This window comes from Xiphophorus hellerii, chromosome 20, assembly GCF_003331165.1.
Source record: "Xiphophorus hellerii strain 12219 chromosome 20, Xiphophorus_hellerii-4.1, whole genome shotgun sequence".
In the NCBI taxonomy this organism is placed as follows: Eukaryota; Metazoa; Chordata; class Actinopteri; order Cyprinodontiformes; family Poeciliidae; genus Xiphophorus; species Xiphophorus hellerii.
The window spans coordinates 3,768,200-3,790,617 of NC_045691.1; the positions used below are offsets into that span (position 1 = coordinate 3,768,200).

General features: G+C 46.9%; 1 protein-coding gene across 3 annotated transcripts; it reads right to left on the bottom strand.

Annotated features, from left to right (window-relative positions):
- Positions 1-46: 46 nt before the first annotated feature.
- Positions 47-22,016, bottom strand: LOC116710324 (phosphatidylinositol 4-phosphate 3-kinase C2 domain-containing subunit beta-like). 3 transcript variants are annotated; one of them, XM_032549313.1, is made up of 33 exons: positions 21,725-22,016; positions 16,875-17,721; positions 15,757-15,857; positions 14,882-15,042; positions 14,575-14,695; positions 13,766-13,877; positions 13,318-13,394; positions 13,179-13,242; positions 12,934-13,080; positions 12,815-12,848; positions 12,549-12,744; positions 12,204-12,326; positions 9,355-9,522; positions 9,007-9,121; positions 8,781-8,923; positions 8,454-8,642; positions 8,269-8,362; positions 8,023-8,117; positions 7,626-7,806; positions 7,308-7,415; positions 6,722-6,814; positions 6,475-6,646; positions 6,226-6,362; positions 5,986-6,155; positions 5,755-5,911; positions 4,844-4,953; positions 3,722-3,917; positions 3,058-3,182; positions 2,864-2,981; positions 2,199-2,274; positions 2,008-2,114; positions 1,145-1,273; positions 47-1,056 (listed from the first exon to the last, which is right to left on the bottom strand). In XM_032549313.1, exons 2-33 carry the CDS (start codon positions 17,697-17,699, stop codon positions 865-867), a joined length of 4,836 nt encoding a protein of 1,611 aa, XP_032405204.1. In that variant the 5' UTR covers positions 17,700-17,721; positions 21,725-22,016; the 3' UTR covers positions 47-864. The 3 variants fall into 3 exon arrangements, with proteins under 3 accessions (XP_032405204.1, XP_032405205.1, XP_032405203.1); XM_032549314.1 differs by having other exon boundaries at positions 6,517-6,646; positions 13,318-13,397; positions 21,725-22,015; XM_032549312.1 differs by having other exon boundaries at positions 13,318-13,397; positions 21,725-22,015.
- Between the last annotated feature and the right edge of the window lie 402 nt (positions 22,017-22,418).

Here is a 22,418-nt window from a genome sequence, read left to right on the forward strand (position 1 = left end):
TGAATATATTTCCAGATAAATCAGGAGAAAAAAAAAAACACAAAGATTCACTTTTTCACTTCAAGTTTATTGTTTTTAGTGCAAATAATAATAATAATAAAAAAAATCCAGGTAAAGAAACTTCTCACATTTTTATGTTCAAGGTTCAGTCTGATCAAGCGGAAGCTGCTCACTGGAATATTAAGTGGGCGGAGCCTCATTGCCCTCACCTTTACCAGGCTCTGCTTTATAAAACCATGGGTACAATTCATTCTAAAAGTATGTCTCATGTTTATGGAGGGTCACATGGTTACACTGATAGCTTCAGTTGTCATGGTAACAGCAGCAACCTGCTACCTGTTTGCTTTGAGCTGGGAAACCCACAGCTGCAAGCAGAGCAGAGCTTGTTTGTCCAGGGGGCGGGGTCACAGGCAGCTTCAGCCAATCAGAGCTTATAGCTGAGAAACGCCCAATCACACTCTGCCTGCCAGCTGGACGTCCCAGTCCTGCAGCTGCCACATTCATCTGGTCTACAGCGCTAAAACAGAGAAACCGTCCCAGAAGGCCATAAAACGGTCCGGAACCAGCAGAACTTCTGCTGACCTCAGAGGGTCCGAACCCTTCGACACTGAACCGATTCAGTCATTCACCAGCTTGTTTCCTGGAAAATGCTCCCAGTTCCTGCAGGTTCTTTGTTAAAAGTCCAGTTCGTTATTCTATGGTTCTGAGCGGAACCAGAACCACTCAGCAGCAGCAGATCCATCATTGTAGTCCAGCTTCAAACTGACATAAAATCATCTCAAATGTTCTTGATAGAAAACTGCCACAGTCCTCAAATCTACAGCAGCTTTTATTTTGAAAGGACATCCCTTTGCTTCCCGTCCGTCAGTGGGTGGAGTCTGAGCCCGTGCGATCCAGGCGGTGCCAGTCGACCCAGTGCTGACCCGGGACCAGCCTGGTCAGGGAGATGAAGGTCTCCCCCAGCAGCGTGTTCTCCCAGAAGGATCCGTCGCTCAGAACCCTCAGGTGGATCACCCTCTGGTCCAGGTCCCCCCGCGGGATCCGATCGTACACCAGCTGCGGACACACACGCACACACACACACAGCCAGGTTGATGCTACTGGTTCCTGATGGTCCCTGGGTGGGACAGGAAGCGTGCCTCACCATCTCGTTGTAGGTGGGGTTACAGGTGCGCCGCGCTGCCTTGGTCTTCCTCTTGCCCGTCTTCTGGGGGTCGGGCAGCAGGTAGAGCTTCACGTACGGGTCCGGGTCGGTGCCATCCTGGAGGGGCTGCTGCACGGAGACACACCAGAACCGGGCCGGATCAGTCCAGGTTTCAGGCCTGACAGCAGGTCCGTCTGCAGCCAATCAGGAGCCAGGAACACCTCTACCAATTTTATTTCTATGTTTAGCGTTAGCTTGCACTAATTCTTTCATCTTGTGCTGTTTGGCGTCAACTTGCAAGAATTTTTTTACGTTTAGTGCTTTAGTGTTAGGTTGTACTGTTTTTTGTGTCCAGCTTGTGCTGATTTCTTATGTTTAGCTGTATACCATTAACTTGTGCTAATGTTTTATGTGTTTAGCAGTTCAGTACTGGTTTGTGCTAATTTTATTTAGTTTTAACTGTACAGTTTTTGTTTTTAGTTGTTTAGCGTTGGTGAAGTTAGGAACGAATTAGTGGTGAGTGAACCTAATTCTTTGGTTAGCTGGCAATAACTTAAGAAAATCTTACATAAATGTTCCATTATTTTGAAAATATCAATCAGTTAAAGGATCCAGAAAACGTAAATGATTCCTATTGAGATTTGACACATTCATTCAGACACATTCATCTAATTGGAGATCTTAGTCCAAAAATTGACTAAAAAAACAATTTTCCCATGACAAACATGGTGGCCATCTTGAAAAAAATCAAAAAAATATCAGTTAATATGATTTCTATAGGCCCAACTACGCATGACTTGACACTGAAAGTCTTCATCAGGACCCAACAGAACCTGGAATCAGGACCTGGGTGTGGTACTGACCAGGCCTCTGATGTGGATCACCATGATGAATAGCTTATCGTTCTTGTAGGAAATGGACAGCTTGACCTCTCCGAGCTCCGTTCCTGCAGCTGGAGACCACAACACCTCTGCAACGCACACGCAACAGGAAGTGTCTGTTACCATGGTGACCACATGGATCCGTCCAATCCTGGAGCTGAAAGGGAATGTACCTGCAGGTTTGCTGCTGCCTCCTGCGGTTCGTTCGTCTCTGGACAGAGGGTGGAAGAACGTGTAGACCAGATCACACTGAAAACACACACACACACACACACACACACATACACATGATGTGTGACAGCAGAGATCCGGCTGACAGGTCCACCAGAACCCTGCAGAACCTCCACAGATAAACAGAACATCTGCTGCGGCCTGATAGGACGCTCACACCCACTCTGACATGGAGTCACATTCTTCACACTGCAGCATGTTTCTGTAAATATCCTTCAGGTGTGAATGAGAGCAGAAACGTCACTTCAATTTCAGGATGAAGGCCATTTTTAAAGATGGCTGCCGCTTTCTGAGCCTTTTAAACCAACTGTTGCTATAAAATGTAACCCATTTTCATGACTTGGATGAACTTTCTGTCACATATGTTTTTGACTTTGGTCATAATATTCATACAACTTTGAAGTAATAATATGTAGCAAAAGCAGAAACCACTCGGTTAACCATTATCAGTCGTCAACTGTAATGGTTAACATCTTTAGCTCCCACTAATTTTTAAGATGAATTTTTTGATTCAGTGTTAGTTATGATCCACATATGAAAGATTTTGCTGAAATATAAATTTATGTGAAGCATTACTAAAACAGCCTGGACTGCAGACCCGACCCACCTGAGCCACCTCCGGCGCCGCGTGGATCAGGTGCCACACATAGCCGTTCAGCTCATCTTTCCTCCGGTCCGCCGTCGCCTCACTTCGGGAACGGCCAATCACAAAGCGGCTGGGGAAACTGGGTGGGGCCAAGATGACAGTTAGAACCTTTAGCCCAGCTGGGTTAGCGGGGCCTGACGGGGCCCAGAGGGTACCTGGGCAGCTTGGAGGAGGGGAAGACGAGCCGCAGTTTGCTGTGAAGTTCCTGGAACTCCTCGAAGGTCCTCTGAACCAGCTGCACCTCCTGCTGAGCGTCACGCTCCACCTTCACCACAAACGCCTGGAGGCCCAGAGAGAGACAGGCAGCGCTGCATCAAACATGCAGCGCCGCACCGGACATGCAGCGCCGCATCAAACAGGCAGCGCCGCATCAAACAGGCAGCGCCGCATCAAACATCATGATTCATTTTATTTGCTGTTTTATTTATTTATTTTGGATATTTAAAATATCTTCCAGTGTTAAATGTTCAATGGATTAAAGTTTATTGATCTTTGATAATGTGTTCTTTAATTATTATGCCATTACTATCATATTACTGGAAAATGTTCTCAAAACAACAACAGTATTATTTATCACAATAACTTCTGGGGCAATTTATATCGTCCAGTAACATTTATTATCATGACAGGCATAACTATAACTAATAAAAATTAAACAATATTTAACTAATAAGAACTAATAAATACTAACATACACAATCTAAAAACTAATCAAAACTAACTGAATTAGACACAAAGTCACGACAAAACTAAGTTAGAGTGAGACCAGTGCCTGGCGGTCAGACCCGCAGCGTCCCGTCCCAGCGGCTCGGTACTCACGTAGCCCTTGTTGGCAGAGCGGATGTGTCTGCAGATGTAGAGGTTCTTGATGACACCGTCGCTCCTCACCGTGTGGATCCGGGGAGCGAAGGACAGCGCGGGTCGGTCCTCTGACGAGGCGAACTTCATCTGGGCCAGGTTATGGATGAAGAAGTTCAGCTTGGTGGCGACGCTGCCCAGACTGGACTCGATCAGCCTGGAGGAGGAGACACAGCTGAGGGTCAGAGGTCACAGAGATCCAAACCTGTTCGTCAGACCAACCAGGTGTTACGCCATAGCTGTGACCGTAGGAGGCGCTGTTGCATTTTAACACTATGCTATGCCAAAACTGTAAGTTACACAAGGGGGGAAACAAACGCAAAACAAAGAGAAAAGAACAAAGAAGCTGACCAAAAAATAAAAAACATCTGATATTATATTTCCATAATAATCATAGAAAGTCAGAATATGATGGCTGTTATCAGATATTGTAACCAAACTGCTACTTATAGTAAAATAATAAACTCTACTAAAGCATTTAATGTTTTTCTAAGAGTCTCTGTGACCATTTCTTAAAAATATAGTCAATGTTTTCAGTAAAGTTGAGCAGACTGTCCAGGAATGAACCCGATGTATTTAAAATGTGTCACAATGTCAATAAGTTGGCCGTCAAGAGGAACTGGATCACTTTAAGGTTTTGTTTATGTCATTTAATTTACTCTACACCCTTAAGAAAATGAAGAAAATAAGATGTTTTATTAAAGAATTTATATTCCATGGTGCCAATAATGCTGGAATTAATAAAGATTCTGATTTAGTGATGTATTCATGTTAGTTGTGTTACCACCCCCATGCCACTAGAGGCAGTAGCAGAACCCAAAGGTTACAAATAAGAGACAGATTTAGAAGCAGAAAGCTACAGAATGTGTTAAGAACTGTGAGCTGTGCTGTAGTAAATAAGAGAGAAATTCAAAAACATGCTAAGAAATATCAGATTTCAAAAGAAAATAAAAACGAGAGACCATGGATAATAGCGCCCTCTTCATTTCAGGAGTGAAATAGTCTCAAATAGTTTCCAAATATGGTATGGGTCCGCCTGTCCCTTCCTGTTAGCTGCAGCGGTGTGCTCAGGTGGAGGCGTACCTGGTGAAGTAGGTGGTGGCATCAGCCTCCGACTCGTGAGGCCTCAGAGCGTCGTAGACGTATTTCAGATCGTCCAGATCTGACAGTTCAGGAATCCCACAGGAGAGCATCTGGAAGCAGAAACGCTGCTAAAGCTTCTGGATCAGCAGAAAACTGGAGGCCTACTCCACCCACAGCTCTCAAAAATCTACGCATTACAGCAGGGGTGACCAAACCGCGGCCAGGGGCCCATTTACGGCCCTCAGGACGATTGGTCAGAATTTAAGAATAGCCTATATTTGAATTTGTCAGTTCAGTCAGTTTGATACATCTAAAAACAATGATAGGGTGAAATTTTCACTGATGGCAAGCTGTTCAAAACAGGAACTACTAAAATCTTGAAATGGGGTAAAGTGCAAGGCGAAGCTTTCACCCAGAAGCATCCAGTGTTCAGGATGCAATGCAGACTCAGGAACGCCCATTTAACAAACTTAGCAAAATAAAGCAGGAGTGAGACACACAGACAAAGATATATATATCTTGATCAATGATCAATCAGATTTTTTTTCTGCAAGACTTTTTTAGCTCAACATCCATGATTTATGCATCTCTTGTCAACAAAAACTCAGGGATCATTTACTTCATCAAAACATTGAGTGTTGAGTAAAAACAAAAATAAAATGTAGATTTTTGTGATTATAATTAAAAAGAAAAATACAAAAATCTAGTGGCCCCTGAAGTAGCTTCAACCTGACATTTTGGCCCCCATGCCAAAACATTTGGACACCACGACTGTCTCCAGATTCTTCGATGATAAACCTTCAACAGACACTGATTAACCACGGAGTGCCACAGGGTCCACTGTTTGGGTCGCTAGTGTGTGACGCCAGAACCGGTTGGTACCGTCTGATCGGAGGTGTGTGTGTTCTCACCAGGCCCAGCAGGTTGAGGAACAGGTGTGTGTGTTTGCGGATCAGGTTGTACGCCTCGCAGCACAGGTCAACAAACTCGTGGAAGCGGCTGGAAGGTTTGTCTCCCCCGTTGATGACGTACGCCATGTCGGAGGTGAAGACGAAGGGGGCGCGGTCCCTGCAGAGGCAGCCATGACGATGAGCATCGGTAATCAGATGTTCTCCTGAAAGGCGACACCGCCGGCCTCTCACCGCTTGATGTTGCCGAACATCTGGGCGTGTCCCAGGAACTTCCCGAAGTCGATGTGGAACATGTGGCCGCTCGTCTTCAGCATGATGTTGTCGTTGTGGCGGTCACAGATTCCCAGGATGTAGGTCGCCACGCAGCAGCCGGCGCACGAGTAGATGAAGTTCTCCACTGCCTGACAGAAAGGGTGGTTAGTTCAACTTCCTGTTCAGAGTAAAAGCCTTTAAGTGAGCAGGAAGTGTTACCTTGTCGTACTGCTCGTCAGTCGGGTTGTGTTTCTGCAGCCAGTCGGCCAGCGTCCGGTCCTTGAAGGATCCCGTGACTCCATGTTCCACCTGGATCTTCCTCAAGGTGTCCGAGTGAGGAATCATCTCCACCATACCTGGAGACACGTAACACACCATTCTGTCACACCTGGAGACACGTAACTCAAACAGGTTTCAACTGTCCTCCTGGACTAATTATCCTCTCTGACTTTACACTGGCTACTTCACCTGTTTTCCACCTGCTGACCAGGTGTTCGCCTGTTGCCTCACCTCGTCCTCTGCCTGTGGAGAAGCATTTGAAGATGACCATCCTCATGTCCAGCCCCTCCTGGATCCAGATCTTGTTCATGATGCGGATCATCTGCAGGGTCAGCATGTCCTGTCGCAGGTCGTCTCCTGACTGCACACAGGGGGAGACGTCAGTCCTCACAGGCGCCCAGGTGTGGGCTTACCTGTGGAAGCAGGCAGGCAATACCTTGAAGATGACATTGATGTTGTCTCCGCGGGGGTCCAGGTTCTGGAAGGACAGTTTCAGAGGAACGGCGTTGGAGTTGAAGAAGGAACAAGACTGAAACGGAGAGAGAAGAAAGATTCACAGATCAAACCAACCAAACCCTTTCAGCAACCTGTTCCCCTCCTGGCCTGTGGGGGCGCTGCACCAAGAACCACTGAAGGAAACGACACAAAAACCTCTGAAGACACTGAGAGCAACTTCCTTCTTCACCAGATGGAAACAAAATGGAGGCGTCAGATTTTACTAGTTGGAGGATTTCTCTTTAGTCTTTGGCTAAAGGCCAGGAGCCATTTCTGCTGCTAGTGCTAGGCTAGCATGTTAGCTTTGGTTTCATTTACCCAGAATGCCCTGCGTTGTGCAGTGAGAAAAAGAACTACAGCAGCTGGAAATGAAACAAATGTTGCACTATTCGAACCGAGTACCAAACCATCAGGAGGAAAGCAGCTTTAATGCTTCAGGAAACTGGGACATTTCAGACGACGTCCTGGTCCCAGCTTTGTTGGGACAGTTTGAGGATGTCTGCAGGTGTGTGTCAGTCTGCAGTTACCTGGATGTTGATTCCTGAGACGAACAGCGCTGGGTTCAGAGGTAACCTGCAGCAGCTGTTTACCGAGAAGAACTGCTTCATCTCATCCAGACTCTCTCTCAGGACACTCTGAACAGAAACAGAACCAGTTCAGCATCTGCTGCCCCCTACTGGACAGTTTGTTCCTGCAGCTAATCAGATACTTTAAAACACTGACCAAACAATAACTACATCATCTCCTGGCTACAGTTACAATAAACTGATCTAAAACCATCAGTTATACTTCACACCAGGATTCTCTTTTCTGTGACAACGTAACAAACGTAGAGTCTTCCTCACCTGTCGGCTGGAGGGCGTGGCGTCCCGGACCTTCTGGGCCACCTGGGTGAGGATGGAGACGAGCCAGCACTGCCGGTCAAACTCGTCTCTCAGAGCTCGGCCCACGCAGCACAGCAGGGCGGCCAGCAGGTGCTGATAGCGAGCGCTGAACTGGCTGTCCTGCAGGTTGTCCTTCAGCAGCCTGATGTGGACACAGAGACGAAATTACAGCGGCTAGCTTCTGGAGGATCAATAACTGACCAATCAGCAGTTGATCGATCTCTCTGACCAGAGACTGTCTATGAGGGGGGAGGTGTCACTATGACTATGTTTCTGCACCCAGAGGGCATCAAGCAGAAAGCTAGTGTGGGCTACTGGGCTCGGTTCTGAACCAGGTTTGAGAGAAGCTGCAGCTCACCAGAACAGGTAGTGAGCAATGCGAATGTCCCCGATGGCTCTCCGTAGGAGGAAGCGGACCAGAGAGCTGTCCAGGTAGCACTCGTACTTCAGAGCCTGAAACACAAACAGAGCCGGCGGAGAAGAGGACCGGCTGGTACAGGCTGCTAACAGGTTCTGGTTTCATATTCCTGACTTTTCCCAAATACAGAACTCCAGATCGAGCATGCTCAGTTTGTTAGGACACAGGACAGGTGAGAGGCGCTACCTGAACCAGCTGAGGTAGAAAGTCCAGCAGCTCCGGGTCTGATATGGAGTCCATCCACTGGACCGCCGTCCTCCTCAGCTCCTGATCCGGAAACCTGGAGAAAAAAAAAAAACACAGGAAACTGTTAGTCAGGTGAGCTCACCTGGGCGACAGACTGCGTCTCCTCCGTTTAGGTGAGAGCGTACGATGCGTGCAGCAGCCCCAGAGCGTCCAGGTAACCCAGACATGCCCACTGCCGCAGCAGGGCATAGATTTCCGGCAGACACGCCCACTGCCAGCAGGGGGCGCTGGCCAGAACCAGAGGCAGCGCCGCGCTTTCCGACTGGCAGAAGGCCTTCTTCTCCCACAGCAGCCGCTTGTCGTCCGCCGTCAGCCTGCAGACAGGAATCAGGGAATAACATGAAAACATGTCAATAATACAGGAAAAAGATTATAATACCACACACACACAGACACTCACTGCATCAGTATCTGTGTGTGTGTCGGCGTGTGCGTGTCAGTGTGTGTCTGACCAGTGGAAGGCCTTCTTCTGCAGGACGTCCTGCAGCTGGATCTGGCTGATCGTGTCCAGCCTGCTGAACTCGTACTGAGGACAGAAGTCAGCAGGGGGCGGCGTGCTGAAGATCACCTCAAAGGAGGAGGTGGGGAAGTCCACCTGGGGACACACAGGGGAGGCGTCACGCCGTCTGGCTACATCATCAGGAGGAAGGTCTTCAACTGTCCAGGTGTGGTTCTCACCTGCAAGATGACGCTGTCTGGCTGGCTGAAGTTGGGAGAACTGGTTCTGGCGTTTCCGCTCCTCCCTGGGGTTGATGGCCACAGACCCAACAACTTCCTGCCGCACGTCAGCACACTGCACACACACACATTAAACACACACTCATCAGCACACACACCTCCACCTGCCATCAGCAGGTAGATTTACTGAGTGACCCGTGACAGGAAGCTGAACCGTGAATCCATGTCCCTTCAGTCTAAATGGCCGTCTCCATGGTGACGAGCCCAACAGAACCAAGCAGGGAACTAACATTGCATGTGAGCCAAGCTGACCAATCAGAAGAGCTTCCTGGGAGTCATGTGACTCACTGTCTGAAGTTGAAGAGCGGCATGGTGACCCAGCCCAGAGGCTCCGTGCTGCGCCGCTGCTTGCCCTTCTCCTCGGCTCCTCCAGGGGGCGGTAGAGGGCTGGCGTACAGCGTCACCGTGAGCTGGGACTCCCGGGGCAGCTGGGTAATCTCCACTGGGAAACACACCCTGAGGGGTGAGGGGTTAGGGAGAGGTCAGAGGTTAAAATGAAGGATTAATGGATAAATATATCTGAGTATCATCAGCATAACGGCAGACATTTTGATGTCTGATGATTTTACCAACTGGAGGCATATGAATCTACACCTTGTTCCAAATTATTATGCAAGTGATATTTTCTCAGATTTTCCCAAATGGTCAATGCAAATGATGGTCAGTATAATTTTCAAGTCATGAACTATTACAGTATAAATCAGATTTTACTGAACAAAGCTCCCCATCAGAACAGTATTTTTTTCAAAAATAAAAAACTCAAAATGCACTGTTCCAAATTATTATGCACAGCAGATTTTCTAAACATTTTATGGATTATAAAGAACTGCAAACGGTCATTCTTTGAATGTGCAGCATTAAGTGGTCACATGTACTAAAATCAAAAGCTATTTCAATAAAAAACATCTTAACAGATCGAGTTACATGTTAACATTGGACCTTCTTTGATATCACAGCACAATTCTTGCATCCATTGAACTTGTGAGTTTGTGGAAAGTTTCTGCTTGAATTTCTTTGCAGGATGTCAGAAAACCTTCCCAGAGCTGCTGGTTTGATATGAACTGCATTCCACCCTCAAATCTTCTGCTTGAGGACACTCCAAAGGTTCTCAATAGGGTTGAGGTCAGAGGTCAGAGGATGGTGACCACACCATGAGTTTCTCCCCTTTTATGCCCATAGCAGCCAATGACACAGTGGTATTCCTTGCAGCATTCATTGTCATGCATGAAGATGATTTTGCTACTGAAGGTTCGGCTCTTCTTTTTGAACCATTAAAGAAAGTGATCAGTCAGAAAGTTCAGATACTTTGCTGAGGTCATTTTCACACCTTCATGGACTCTGAAGGGGCCGACCAGCTCTCTCTCTCTCTCCCCATGATTTCAGCCCAAAGCATAACTCCACCAACTCCTTGCTGATGTCACAGCCATGTTGGGACGTGGTGGCCATCCACCACCAATCCACTACTGCGTCCATCTGGACCATCCAGGGTTGCACAGCAGTCATCAGTAAACAAGTCTGTTTGAAAATTAATCTTCATGTACGGCTGGGCCCACTGGGACCGGTTCTGCTTGTGAGCTCTGGTTAGGGGCCCAATAGTAGGTTCCTGCACCCCAAGCCTCTGGAGGGTCCTCCACCTTGAGGTTCCAGAGGCTCCAGCAGCTTCAAATAACTGTTTGCTGCTTTGTAAGGGCATTTTAACAGCTGCTCTCTTAATCCCATGAATTTGTCTAACAGAAACCTTCCTCATTCTGCCTTTATCTGTACAAACCCATCTTTGTTCTGAATCAGCCACAAATCTCTTCACAGTACAATAACGCTTCAGTTTTCCTTAAATATCTAATGTTTTCATACCTTCTCACACGTCACTACACTATCTGATGATTTTCGTCAGCAGAGATCCTTTCTCTTTTCCATATTGCTTGAAACCTGTGGCCTGCTTAATAATGTGGAACATCCTTCTTAAGTAGATTTCCTTTAATTGAAAACTCACCAGACAAACTAATCAACCAGCTCTCTGAAATTAATTATAGTGATTCAAAGAGCCCTGACACACAATACCATCTATGAATTTAATAGCACAACAAAAAATTTTATCTTTATGACACTTAAATCGAATTTGCATAATAATTTGGAATACGATGTATATTAGATTATTTTAGAAATTGATTATTCCGGGCGTGCCGTGGTGGCGCAGTGGTTAGCGCGACCCATATTTGGAGGCCTTGAGTCCTCGACGCGGCCGTCGCGGTTCGACTCCCGGACCCAACGACATTTGCCGCATGTCTTCCCCCCTCTCCTTCCCCGTTTCCTGTCAGCCCACTGTCATATAAGGGACACTAGAGCCCACAAAAGACCCCCTGGAGGGGTAAAAAAAAAAGAAAAGAAATTGATTATTCCAACAATTAATTGGACAAAAAATTAACACATTCTGCTAATTTTTCTCTTTAAAATTTTTTTAGAAATGCATACAAAATGCAAACAAACAATTAAAGTCCAATTTTTAAATAAGAAAATAAACATTTTACTGCCTAAAATAGGATTCCTTAGACGGACGCTTGATCATTTGTAGCTGATGCATCTCCAGCTAAAAATACAGTTTTGGATTAATAGATCTAATTAATCTTCAATGGCTCTTTGAAGAATCTTGATGAGCTACAACAACATTTAATTTCCCTTTGGCATTAATAAAGTATTTTTGAATTTGAATTTAATTTGACAGCAAAAGATACTTAATACAATTTTCTTTGACAGAATCTGAACCAGATGAAGCTAAAAATGCAACTTGAGGAGTTTTGGGTAGAACATAATTACAGACAAAGAAGCAAATGTTTACATTTTTGTAGAGTTTTAGCTTAATTACTGCTCTGTGATGTTCTTTGTTTGGTTACTTCAATAATCAGGCCTTTGTTTCACCAGGAAACTCTAGTTGAAATAAAAAATCTCTTTTACAAGAGAATGCTGGCCGAGACTGGCAGCAGCGCAGCATGAAGTGGCCAAGCACACGGCCCTGTGGCACACCTCAAGAAACCATGACGTGCGAAGATTCAACTAACTGGGATATGTGAACCAATCAGATTTAAACCAGCCAACAGAACCTGGACCAGGTGAGGCTGTGATGTCACGGCTCAGGTGCGTACCTCTGGTCCCACACCACCAGGTGGAACAGGTATTTACTGACGGCCTGTTTGCTGGTGTGCTGCGGCGCGCAGAGCTCCGCCCCTCCATGAGTCAGAGAGCAGGACAGGAAGAAACCCTCGTAGCTGACCAATGAGAGAGCAGAACACACGTGATGTCATGATGAGATCATGAGGAACAGGCCAGGTGTACCAAGTTCATATTTTCAAAAAATGTTTAATGCTCAGAATCATCTCTGATCCGGTCAGAGAACATTTCATCTTTCTATGGTTTAACAGAACCGATCCAACAGCTGCAGAACCGATCGAGCTTCAGGAAACCTGATGCAATCCAGCGAGCCGACGTACCTGGTTGCCCAGGTGATGGGGACGCGATGGGCAGCGTACACGTTGAAGGACAGCACGTTGGTGACGAGCCCGGCCTCCTGGACTGGCGCTGTGCAGCTCCGGCTCTGCGCCGCCGTGTGGAAGTTGGCGTTAAACGTGCTGCAGTACAGCTCCACCAGGTCCAAGATGGCCGCCGTCAGCTTCTCCACCACAGACTCTGCAGGAGGAGAGGAGAGCTGAAGAGGTTCTGCTGCAGGAACTAACCAGATCACTGGTTTTGTTCGTACCTCTGTTTTCCCGCAGCGACAGCACTGATGCATCCTGGGAAACAGGAAGACGTTAAACTTCTGAGTATCTGCTACAGAACCTCAGAACCGCTCACCTTCAGAACCTCAGAACCGCTCACCTTCAGAACCTTGGGCTGTAGGCGACAGGGGCATGCTGGGAGCTGGTTCAGGGCCGCTGTCACATCCGGCGTTTCCACGGCAGCCAGTGAATTGCAGAGCGCCTTCACTGATTGGACGAGGCGCTCCACGTGCAGGAGCAGCTCCACCTTCAGAGAGCGACACAAATAAGAGGGTGTGAGTGTGTGTGTGTGTGTGTAACTCATGGTTATTTTGATCTTTAGATGTGTGTGTGTATACAGGTCACCTCTGACAGCAGGAAGGACTCAGCCTCGTTGTGAAAGGTGTCCAGCAGCAGAGTCAGAGCCTCCCTGATCAAACACATGGACACGCTCGTTAAAGGAGATGGACCAATCAGAGCTCTGTGGCCAGGCCCCGCCCCTCACCTGGTGACAGTCTGTTTAATGGGACGCTCCTGCAGCAGGATGCAGTGGTTCATGGAGGATGGCGTGTCATCGTCTTCCTTCTGGAAGGAAAATAAGTCTCTGTCTCTGATTGGCTCAAACAGTCAACGGTTCACTTCCTGGTTTCAGTGAATCTGAGATCTGATTGGTTAGGACAGCGCTACAAGGTTGGTCGGTTCAGTACCTGCAGCTCACCTGCAGGGGGCGGTGTTCTGCTCTGAAACCGGGTCATTTTTAAATGACAGAAGCAGAATGTGTGACCTGGTTTGTTTCCCAGAACCAGCGTTTGTTCAGAACCACAGAGGGTTCCTGCAGCCTCTCAGCTGATTGTTTCATTTTCTCTTAGAACAAAGCCTGTGTGTGCGTGTGGGTGTGTGTGTGCAGGGGTGTGTGTGTGTGTGTGGGTGTGTGTGTGTGTGTGTGTGTGTACCGTGCGAGCCAGCTTGGTGTTGACAGCAGATCTCTTGGTGAGAAACAGCCGAATGTCCCAGTCAAACTTCAGACACTGTTGGACAAACTCCAGACCGGCCAGAGTCTGAGAACTGAAGGACGGGCAGAGGGACGGACAGAGGGACAGGTGCAGACAGAGAAAGGGATAGGATCAGTTTTATTCAGAGTTTGCAATATTTGGGTTTTTCCTCCTATTTCCTCTGTTGTCATGGTCTCCTCAAAATCCAAATTTACAGGAAAATTTACCCGGATGCACAAAAAATCTTTCCTGGATTCTGGCCCGGATCCTCAGAGAAACCGGCCCGGATCAATAAACGGTTCTCCATGAGTTACTGTTTCAGAGCAGGAAGTTCAGCTGCTCTTATCTCTCACACACACACTTCCACACATTCAACGGCAGACAATTATATGTGCGCGCGCGTGTGTGTGTGTATGTGTGTTTGTGAGAGAGAAGACCTCTGAAGCTGCTTCCTGCTCTGAGGCGACCGGAACCAGAGATCCAGAACAGGAACCCCTTTTGGGAGCAGCCGGATCAGAACCAGCAGGTCCATCTCCATTAAGGACCAGCTGGTTTCATGACCTTTAACCCGACGAAGTCATGTTATCCATCTGTGGTTCTGATCGTCTGAGCCCAGAGCGGTTCTGGTTCTCTGACAGTTTCAGTTCCAGATTTGTAGGCTGACAGAAGATCCACGTAGCTTTACCACAAACCACAGAACCAGATCCTCCTTTGAGCACCAAAACCAGCTGCTGGACCTCCAGAACCAGCGGTACCGATCCAGTTCTTACTTGCTGAGGAACTCCTCGTGTCCGCAGACCTTCAGCAGGTAGTCGTCCACGTCCAGATGGTCCAGTTGGTCCTGGGTGTAGCACAGCGTCTGGTAGATCAGCAGGTCCACCGTGGATGAGCCTGAGACACACAGGCCGGTCCGGTTAGGCTCCGACAGAACCAGACAGAACCGGATCACGAAGCAAATCATCATGCAAATGCCCAGCGTATCCATGGAAACTCTTATATAGCTGCTCAGCCATTCTCCTACAGAACCGCCTCCTTCACTTCAGAACCCGTCCGGTTTGTACTACCCGGGCTTCTTACCGTCGCAGGTGAAGGTCAGAGGTTCCCTGAACGCCTCGCAAGCCACCGTCACCTTGACGGCCACGCCCAGAGCCTGGTGCAGCTCATCATGGCCGACCGATGGCGACCACACGAAGCCGGCGTTCCTAGAGCGGTTGCTGCTGGGGTACGCTGAGCGCAGCCTGCACACACACACACACACACACACACACATACACACACACACACACACACAACACACACAGACCTTTTGAGTATGTATCCTCTAGTTCAGTCGTCCCCAACCCCCGACCCCCGGTACCGGTCCGTGGACCAATTGGTACCGGACCGCACAAGAAATAATTAAATATTTCCGCTTTATGTATTATCCGAGTCTGGAGGATCTTTTATTTTGAAAATCCTTTAACCGGATTCTCTTGCCAAGCCTTGACCGGTCAGCGGTGACAAAAAGGACCACTGCTCTAGTTAACAATTAATCAATTACTAAATTAGTTAAAGATTATTTCAATAATCAATTACTCTATTTAATCATTTCAGGCCTAGTCCAAGTCCACCTTTCTGCAGTCAAACCTGCTTTTAATTGTTGTATTAAAACTTGGCTGAATACAAGAAGTGCTTCAAATGAAGACTGACCTAGGTCCCGTTTTAATGGTGGGAAAAGACAAAAGTTTCAGTTTTCTTCTAGTTGATAATTAAACTGGATGTGTGTCATTTAACACGGAAAACCTGCAGAAACCATTTGTAGTTTTGGATCTATGATCCGTTTCTATTCTATTTTTATCTGATAACTTTATTTGATTAATTAAAATAGTTCATGCTAACTTTGGACACCCTGGTCTGAGCTGCTTCCTGTGTCATTTCTGGAGAATGACACAGGAAGGGGAGGAGTCACTCACACATCCAGCATGTGACAGAACGCTGCCACTTCCTCGTCTCTCTCCTCCGACACCTGGAACAGTTCGTATCCAAACCCGTTGGTCCTGGAGCCCAGACGCACCTGTCAGCCAATCACAGCACACAATACCTGTCAGCCAATCAGAGCACAGACACCCAGCAGCCAATCAGAGCACAGATTAAATTTTGGGATAATCTGGATTTGTTTTCTACCAATGCTCCATCACGCACAGGTGTGTTTTATTGTCAGAATAAAATCGTTATTTTATGACAACTCTAACATTAAAAATAAAAACTAAACTGAAGAACTATTGTGAAGTTATCTGTAAAACGTAAACTGATGTTCAAAGATAACACTTTGAAACGATTGTGCATTGGAAGAAAAAAATCACACGAATTGAGAAGGAAACATCAGATTGAAAATAACATTTGTCTGATAATTTTAAGGCTTTTTTCTGGTAAAATTGCATTGTTATTCTTATAATATTATGACTATATTCTCATAAGTAAACAAAAATTCTGGTATTGTAGCCCTGATACTCCATCATCCATCTCACAGCAGGGATTATTCAAATGAAAGGATTCCTCGTTTCTTATAAATATTTTATATCATTGGTAATTTTCTTACTTTTCTTTTAGAAAACAAGTGAGAAAAACAATCAGAAATCAAATATGTTCAAATAATTTTCCAGTCAGACCAGTTTATCCAGCAGAGCGTCCCTGTAGTAGGAATATTTACTAAACTTGAGCTCAACCCACAACCCGGTTCTGTCAGTCAGAACTCAGTTCTGCCCCCTGTTGGAGAAAAGTCTCATCACACCTCAGGTGATGATCATACTGCCCTGCTGAGGCGGAGCTTCAGCAGGAAGTTACATCACTTAGCTGTTTATTTATCACAGCTGGCAGTCTGATAGGTTTAGTGTTCAGCTGGAGGGGAACATGAACTGGGAGGGTTCTTTCTGAGAAACATGACGTAACCAGAACCAGAACTCTGGGCCTGGTTTAGGCCTGAAGCAGCTGCAGCTTCGACCCAAATATAGACAGGAAGTTCGGTTCATATAAACAAGAAATGTGGTTGATTCTGCAGCCAATCACAGCTCTGTACCGTCCAGGTTCTTACCGGGTCAGCGGAAACCCTGCGCTGGTTCTTGTTGCTCTTCGCTGCAGGTGTGTAGGTCCTGGGAGGCACCTGTGGGGGGAGGGTCTTACTGCGGGACACGGGCTTCCCTGATTGATCCCCGTTGGCGCAGCGGGCCGGCGGCGCCGGGCGACCCTCGTTGAGTCTGGCCAGCGAGTCGTTGATGAGGTCATAGTTCAGCTCCGCTGAGGTCACCTTCAGCTGGTCGCCCCCAGGGTGGAACAGGTTAACGTCCCGGGTGGAGGGCCGGGGGGGCAGCAGGGGCAGCTCTGACCCCGACGGAAGGGGAAGGGGGTGCCTGGGCGGCACGGCGGGGGGAACGTCGTCAGGCAGGGAGGAGCCTTTAGAGAGGAACCCTAAGCCGGGTCCAACCGAGTCACCAGAACCAGAACCTGAGAACTTTCTGAGCTCAGGACTGTCCAGGATGTAGGGTGTCTCCTTCATGAAGACCCCAGCAGGGGGCGCTGGTCTGGGTGGGAGGGGCAGCGGGAACTGGGACCCCCCCGGCTGGTTGGGGGAGGAGTCGGGTCCAGAGAGGTCCAGCAGCAGGTCCTCTGAGGAGGTGGGGAGGTTCTGTCCCGGTGTGGAAGGCTCTGGAGTCTTTAGGCCCGTCTGGCTGGGAGCTCCGGGTTCTGGGAGGGCAGACCCGGTCCCGGTTCCGGTCTTGTCCTGTTTGAGTCTGGAAAGAGCGTCGTACTCCATCTGCAGCGCCTCGGCCAGAACCAGCTCCCTCTGGCTGAGACCCAAAGCCTCCAGAGAGCCCCAGCCCGCCTCGCTGCCCTCCTTCTGGGTCTGGGTCGCAGACATGGCGGCTGCGGTGGGAGCAGATCTGACGAGGAGACGGTCAGAAGATAATCTGGGTTATTAACATCACTGACGCAGCTTATTACTGTAAAAACCTTTCAAATATTGAACGTTAGCATCAACTTTTCATACCTACAAATACTAGATTTATTCAGTTATTATGTAAATAAGTTACATTTTAGCACATTTGTTGAGTAACATTTTTTTATTCTTTTGACTCATTTTCATTTTGAAAGTTGCCGTCCTCCTCAGCAGTGACACCTGGTGGCAGAAAAACAAAACTACATTCACTACAGATTCCTGAACTCCGCTTAGAGCAAAGTATTGCTCTAAAAATCTCTCAAGTGTCAAACAATCTTATTCACTGCTCAGTTCAGATGTTTTTCATGTTTCCCATCATCCACTTGAATTTCAGGCTGTAACCATGTCATTTTCATGGTTAGCGTTAGCTTCCGCTCATTTTTCTCATGTGTTTAACAGTTTAGCATTAGCAGAGATAAGATTCTTGTTGGCCTGCTGTCCTCAACACTAGTTATATCAACTCTTTATATTAGTGCAAACATACATTCTCCATTACGACTGAGGCGGCCATTTTGGAACATGGCCACCTGATAAAGGAAGCAAGATCAAGAAAATATAAATGGTTTCTATAGTTCAAAAATATGTAGGCTATGCTTTGACAAACACGTTCATTTAATCTGTGATTTTTATGCAAAAATATGTTTCACATGGTGACCATCTTAAAAAACTCAAGCATGGTTTAATATATGTAAAAATCTGAATGAATTGACACCAAACACATTTGCAGGACAACCATGCAGCAGGTGACTTGATCCCTGTTTTCATATCTGTTCATGTCTTCGTGAAGCTGCTTATGAAGCTGTTAGCAAACATCTGTCAATAAACAGGGCCTGGACTCTGCTGGAACCAGACCAGAGGTTCTTTTGACCTCTGACCTCATGGTCAGGTGACTCTTAGGGGGTCAGACTCTGCTTCACATTCTGTTCAGGGTCTGCTTAGAGGAGACTACCTTCAGTAAGCTGCAGGTTCTGGTTCTGAATAATAAAAAACAGCTGAGTAAATAAACCTGAACCAATCACAGTCTGTTTAATGCTGCAGTCTGACCAATCTGCAAATAGTCTGACAAATTGTCACTTTAATGACCCAAACAGCTTGTTTTGTTCATGCATGCGCACAATGCTGGAGCGCTAAAAGTTTATTCTTTTCCTTCCCATCCATAGCAGCGTCGCAGTAGAACCGCTAACAAAATGAAGTCACGAGACGAAGAGATTATTACCTCAGAGCACCACAGCAGAGGGAAAAATAACACAGAAAAAATCGTTAAACAAGTCAAAAACACTTTTTCTTCACTCTCTGTGTTAGCTGCACTACACACAGACTCATTGCCATAGCAACTGACTGACAACAGCTCCACTAGTGCATCAGGATGCAACACCAAAAACACTCAAACAACAGAACATTCAGTCCGTTGCAGTTTTATGTTTTCAGGTTCCATGTTTAGCTTGTGATCATTAATAAGTGATTGCTGTGGTAGATTAGTGCTGCTATTAGCTAATCACTATAGCATCTCATCTACAGGTTATGTTTGTCAAAGTCAAGCTAGCATAACTAAGCTACTTCCCGTTCCCTCGCTATTTTTTTTATAAAAAAATTTTTCTTGACCTTGTTATAGTAGCAAAGCTCTGTGTCCATTTTTCCTTTATATATCACACATACATTCAAGATTTAGTGTGTTATATTGACAGGCTAACAGCTAAAACCAATGATGTTCACCTTCCACTGGGAAGCTGGGGGCGGGATCTAGCGTGCGTGACATCACGCTGCAACGTGTCTATTGATATTGGAGGACTGCTGGCTCCTAAAGGTTATAAAAGTGGAATGGGAGACAGTCACCTGTCTACTTTTCAGACTTGACCTGAATCTGGTTCTGGTTCTGCTGGAGGTTTCTTCCTCTCTACTGTCGCTATGTGCATACTCAGAATGAAGGATTGCTGTAAAGTGAGCTGATGCAGTTTGCTGGGCTTCCTTAGATGGAAAACTGTACAAACTGAACTGATGTGCTGCTTAATGTCTGGGAGTGAATAAAACCTGTTTGTTTAGTGAGGAGCTTTGAGACGACATGCTGGGAATCAGAACCAGGAAGTGACCTCAAAGAATAACAGAAAAAGAAGCTGGTGTGAATCTGACATGATGGGGCTTTAAACAGCTTTTAGTTTCATTACTTCTGTTTTTCAGGTTAAAAATAAATAAAATTAATATTATTGAGGTTATGTTGGGCTGTCTGACTGAATGAGCTGGTTCTAAAAAAAAATTTAACACCACTGATGCTAATCTGAGCAACAGAGACGGTAGATCAGGAAAAGAAGAAGAGAGAGCTACCAGTGTGTGTGAACCCCCGATCAGACAAAAGGCTTTTTAATGAAGCAGAGGGGGAGGACGGTTCGGAACAAAGAGCTGGGGCCGGAGTCACATGACCGAGGTCACAGGGTGACCCAATCAGAGGGGCGGGGCCACAGTCACAGCCAAACCCCACCCTGGTTTCCAGTCTGAGACTGGAAACCAGTCTGGAAACCGGACTGGAAACCGGACTGGAAACCAGTCTCAGACTGGTTTCCAGTCTGAGACTGGAAACCAGTTCCTGTTACTGGAAACTAAACGTCATCAGAACCAGGCAGAGACCAGCAATGATCGACAGAGTGGAAGCTGCAGAACCGAGTCAGTCATCTCTGAACACCAGAGCTCCGTTAAAGGTTAAAGGTCAACACAAACACCTCATACTAGCTGTCAGGCACGGTGGTGGAGGGCTGATGATCTGGGCTGCAGCAGATCTACAAAAGAATGACTGAAAAAGGAAAGACTCAAAGTCCTGGAATGCTCTAGTCAAAGACCAGTCCTCTCAGGATTCAATCAGTTTTGACAACGTATCGGTTCCGGGAAGGAATCGGTTCCAGAATTTGCTCAGGAATCTGCTCTGATCTGCAGGACAAGCCGATGTTTCCTCCAGCAGATCTTGCTGCTGTTTGATCTGCTGAGATGATCTGGTCTCAGAGAACATTCAGCTGTCGGGCCAAAGTCGGACCTAGAGGATCTTCTGGTTCCGCTCTGAAGGTTCTGGTTCTGAAGGAAAGAACTGTGTGGCTCTGCAGGCTTACAGAGGAAGCTCAGCCAGCTGTGACTGCTGTGACTTCCTATCATGATGTCATCACAGCAGCTGCAGAACAGCAGGTAGCAGCAACAGGACCCTCAGAACCTGGAGGTTCTGGAGTCCAGAACCAAGACAGATGTTCAGCCGGACCCGCAGGGCATTCCGGGAAAGCTTCATCTGCTGACATCAGCAGCTTGATCCGCAGCCTGTCTGTGAGGAACCACTGGAGAACCACAGCGGTTCCTCAAACCGGTTTCACTGGAGAACCGGATGTTCACCTGCTGCACGCTCAGCCAGGTGAGTCGGCTTGTCTGCGCAGACTCAGAGCAGCAGGTCAGGTGAGATATGAGCTGAGACCGTCTAACCAGACAACACACACTTTACCTGAGCTTCTTTCACCAGCAGAACACCTGAAGATCAAACTAATTCCCCATTTTCTGTGACGTCATATGAATCCCACTCACAGTTTGGACCGGAACTTAATCCAAATGTTGTTGATTGTAGCTTTTTCTGTAGGTTTTTCCCTCGGAGGGGGAGTGGAGGGTGCGCAGATACGAGCCTTCTCTAAAAGAAAACAAATTTCAGACCCTAAACGAGGCTTGGATGTTAATCATTTCGGAGCCGAATCTATTAAAGGCGCCGAGCCATCGGAACCTCGAACGTAATGGTGACCGAACCGCAGTCTGGTCTCATAGAGATACCGGAACATTTTTAAATGTCATTTTTGTAAATGGAGTTTGGCTGAAATCCTAAACTCTTCCAGTCTGTCTGGCCCGGTGGATCAGAGTTCTGATGAATGAACCGGACCCGACCGTGTTGGTCGCAGAACCTGGGGACCATACCGACAGGTGCACAGTCTTACCTGTCCGTGAAACTACCGGGTCCGGAAGGGACCAGCGGCTGCCATCTTTACTTTCCTCCGGGAATCACATCGATGCAGGCGGAGTAACGGTCAGGAGTCACCGCTGCGTCCGGTTCTCCTCTCATGCAGACCGGAGAACAGCCCAGCCGCTGCCCGGGCTCCGGCTCCTGTCTCTGGGTAAACAGCAAGGCCCGCTGCGGGGGGTTCTGCCCGGTTCTGACACACGGAGAAAGAGGTGCGGACCGCGGGGCGAGGGCTGCTAGGCAGCTGCGGAGCTGGGCTGTCAATACGCACTAATACACACTGTGCTTCCGGTTTACCTTTCACAATAAAAGCTAGGCACAATCCTGCTGTACAGTTGCAGGGTTATTTATTAATATATATATAAAGGAGGTTCCGGTTTACCTTTCAGAATAAAGTGGATGGATGGATTTTTATCCCTATATGTCATTTAAATATATTATTTCTTGGAAACTAACTACATATTTATTAAGGTCATATAAAAATTATAAAACTAGATGGAACGAAAAGTATAATAAAACTTTAATCAAAATAAAAATGAATCAAATATTTAAAATCGTTTGTTTATGGATAATTTTTTATAGTAAAAGAGTTTCTTTTAAAAATATCAAAATCAAACAAGAAACAGACAGGATGAGCAGCTGCGGCTCTGGAATGAATTGTGTCAAAATAA

Coding starts and splice junctions, on each gene's coding strand:
- LOC116710324 (XM_032549312.1), bottom strand. CDS start 17,699: ATGTCTGCGACCCAGACCCAGAAGGAGGGCAGCGAGGCGGGCTGGGGC. Junction 7,807..8,022: donor ATTGCTCACTACCTGTTCTG/GTGAGCTGCAGC, acceptor TGTCCACATCAG/GCTGCTGAAGGACAACCTGC. Junction 2,115..2,198: donor AGGCAGCAGCAAACCTGCAG/GTACATTCCCTT, acceptor TGTGCGTTGCAG/AGGTGTTGTGGTCTCCAGCT.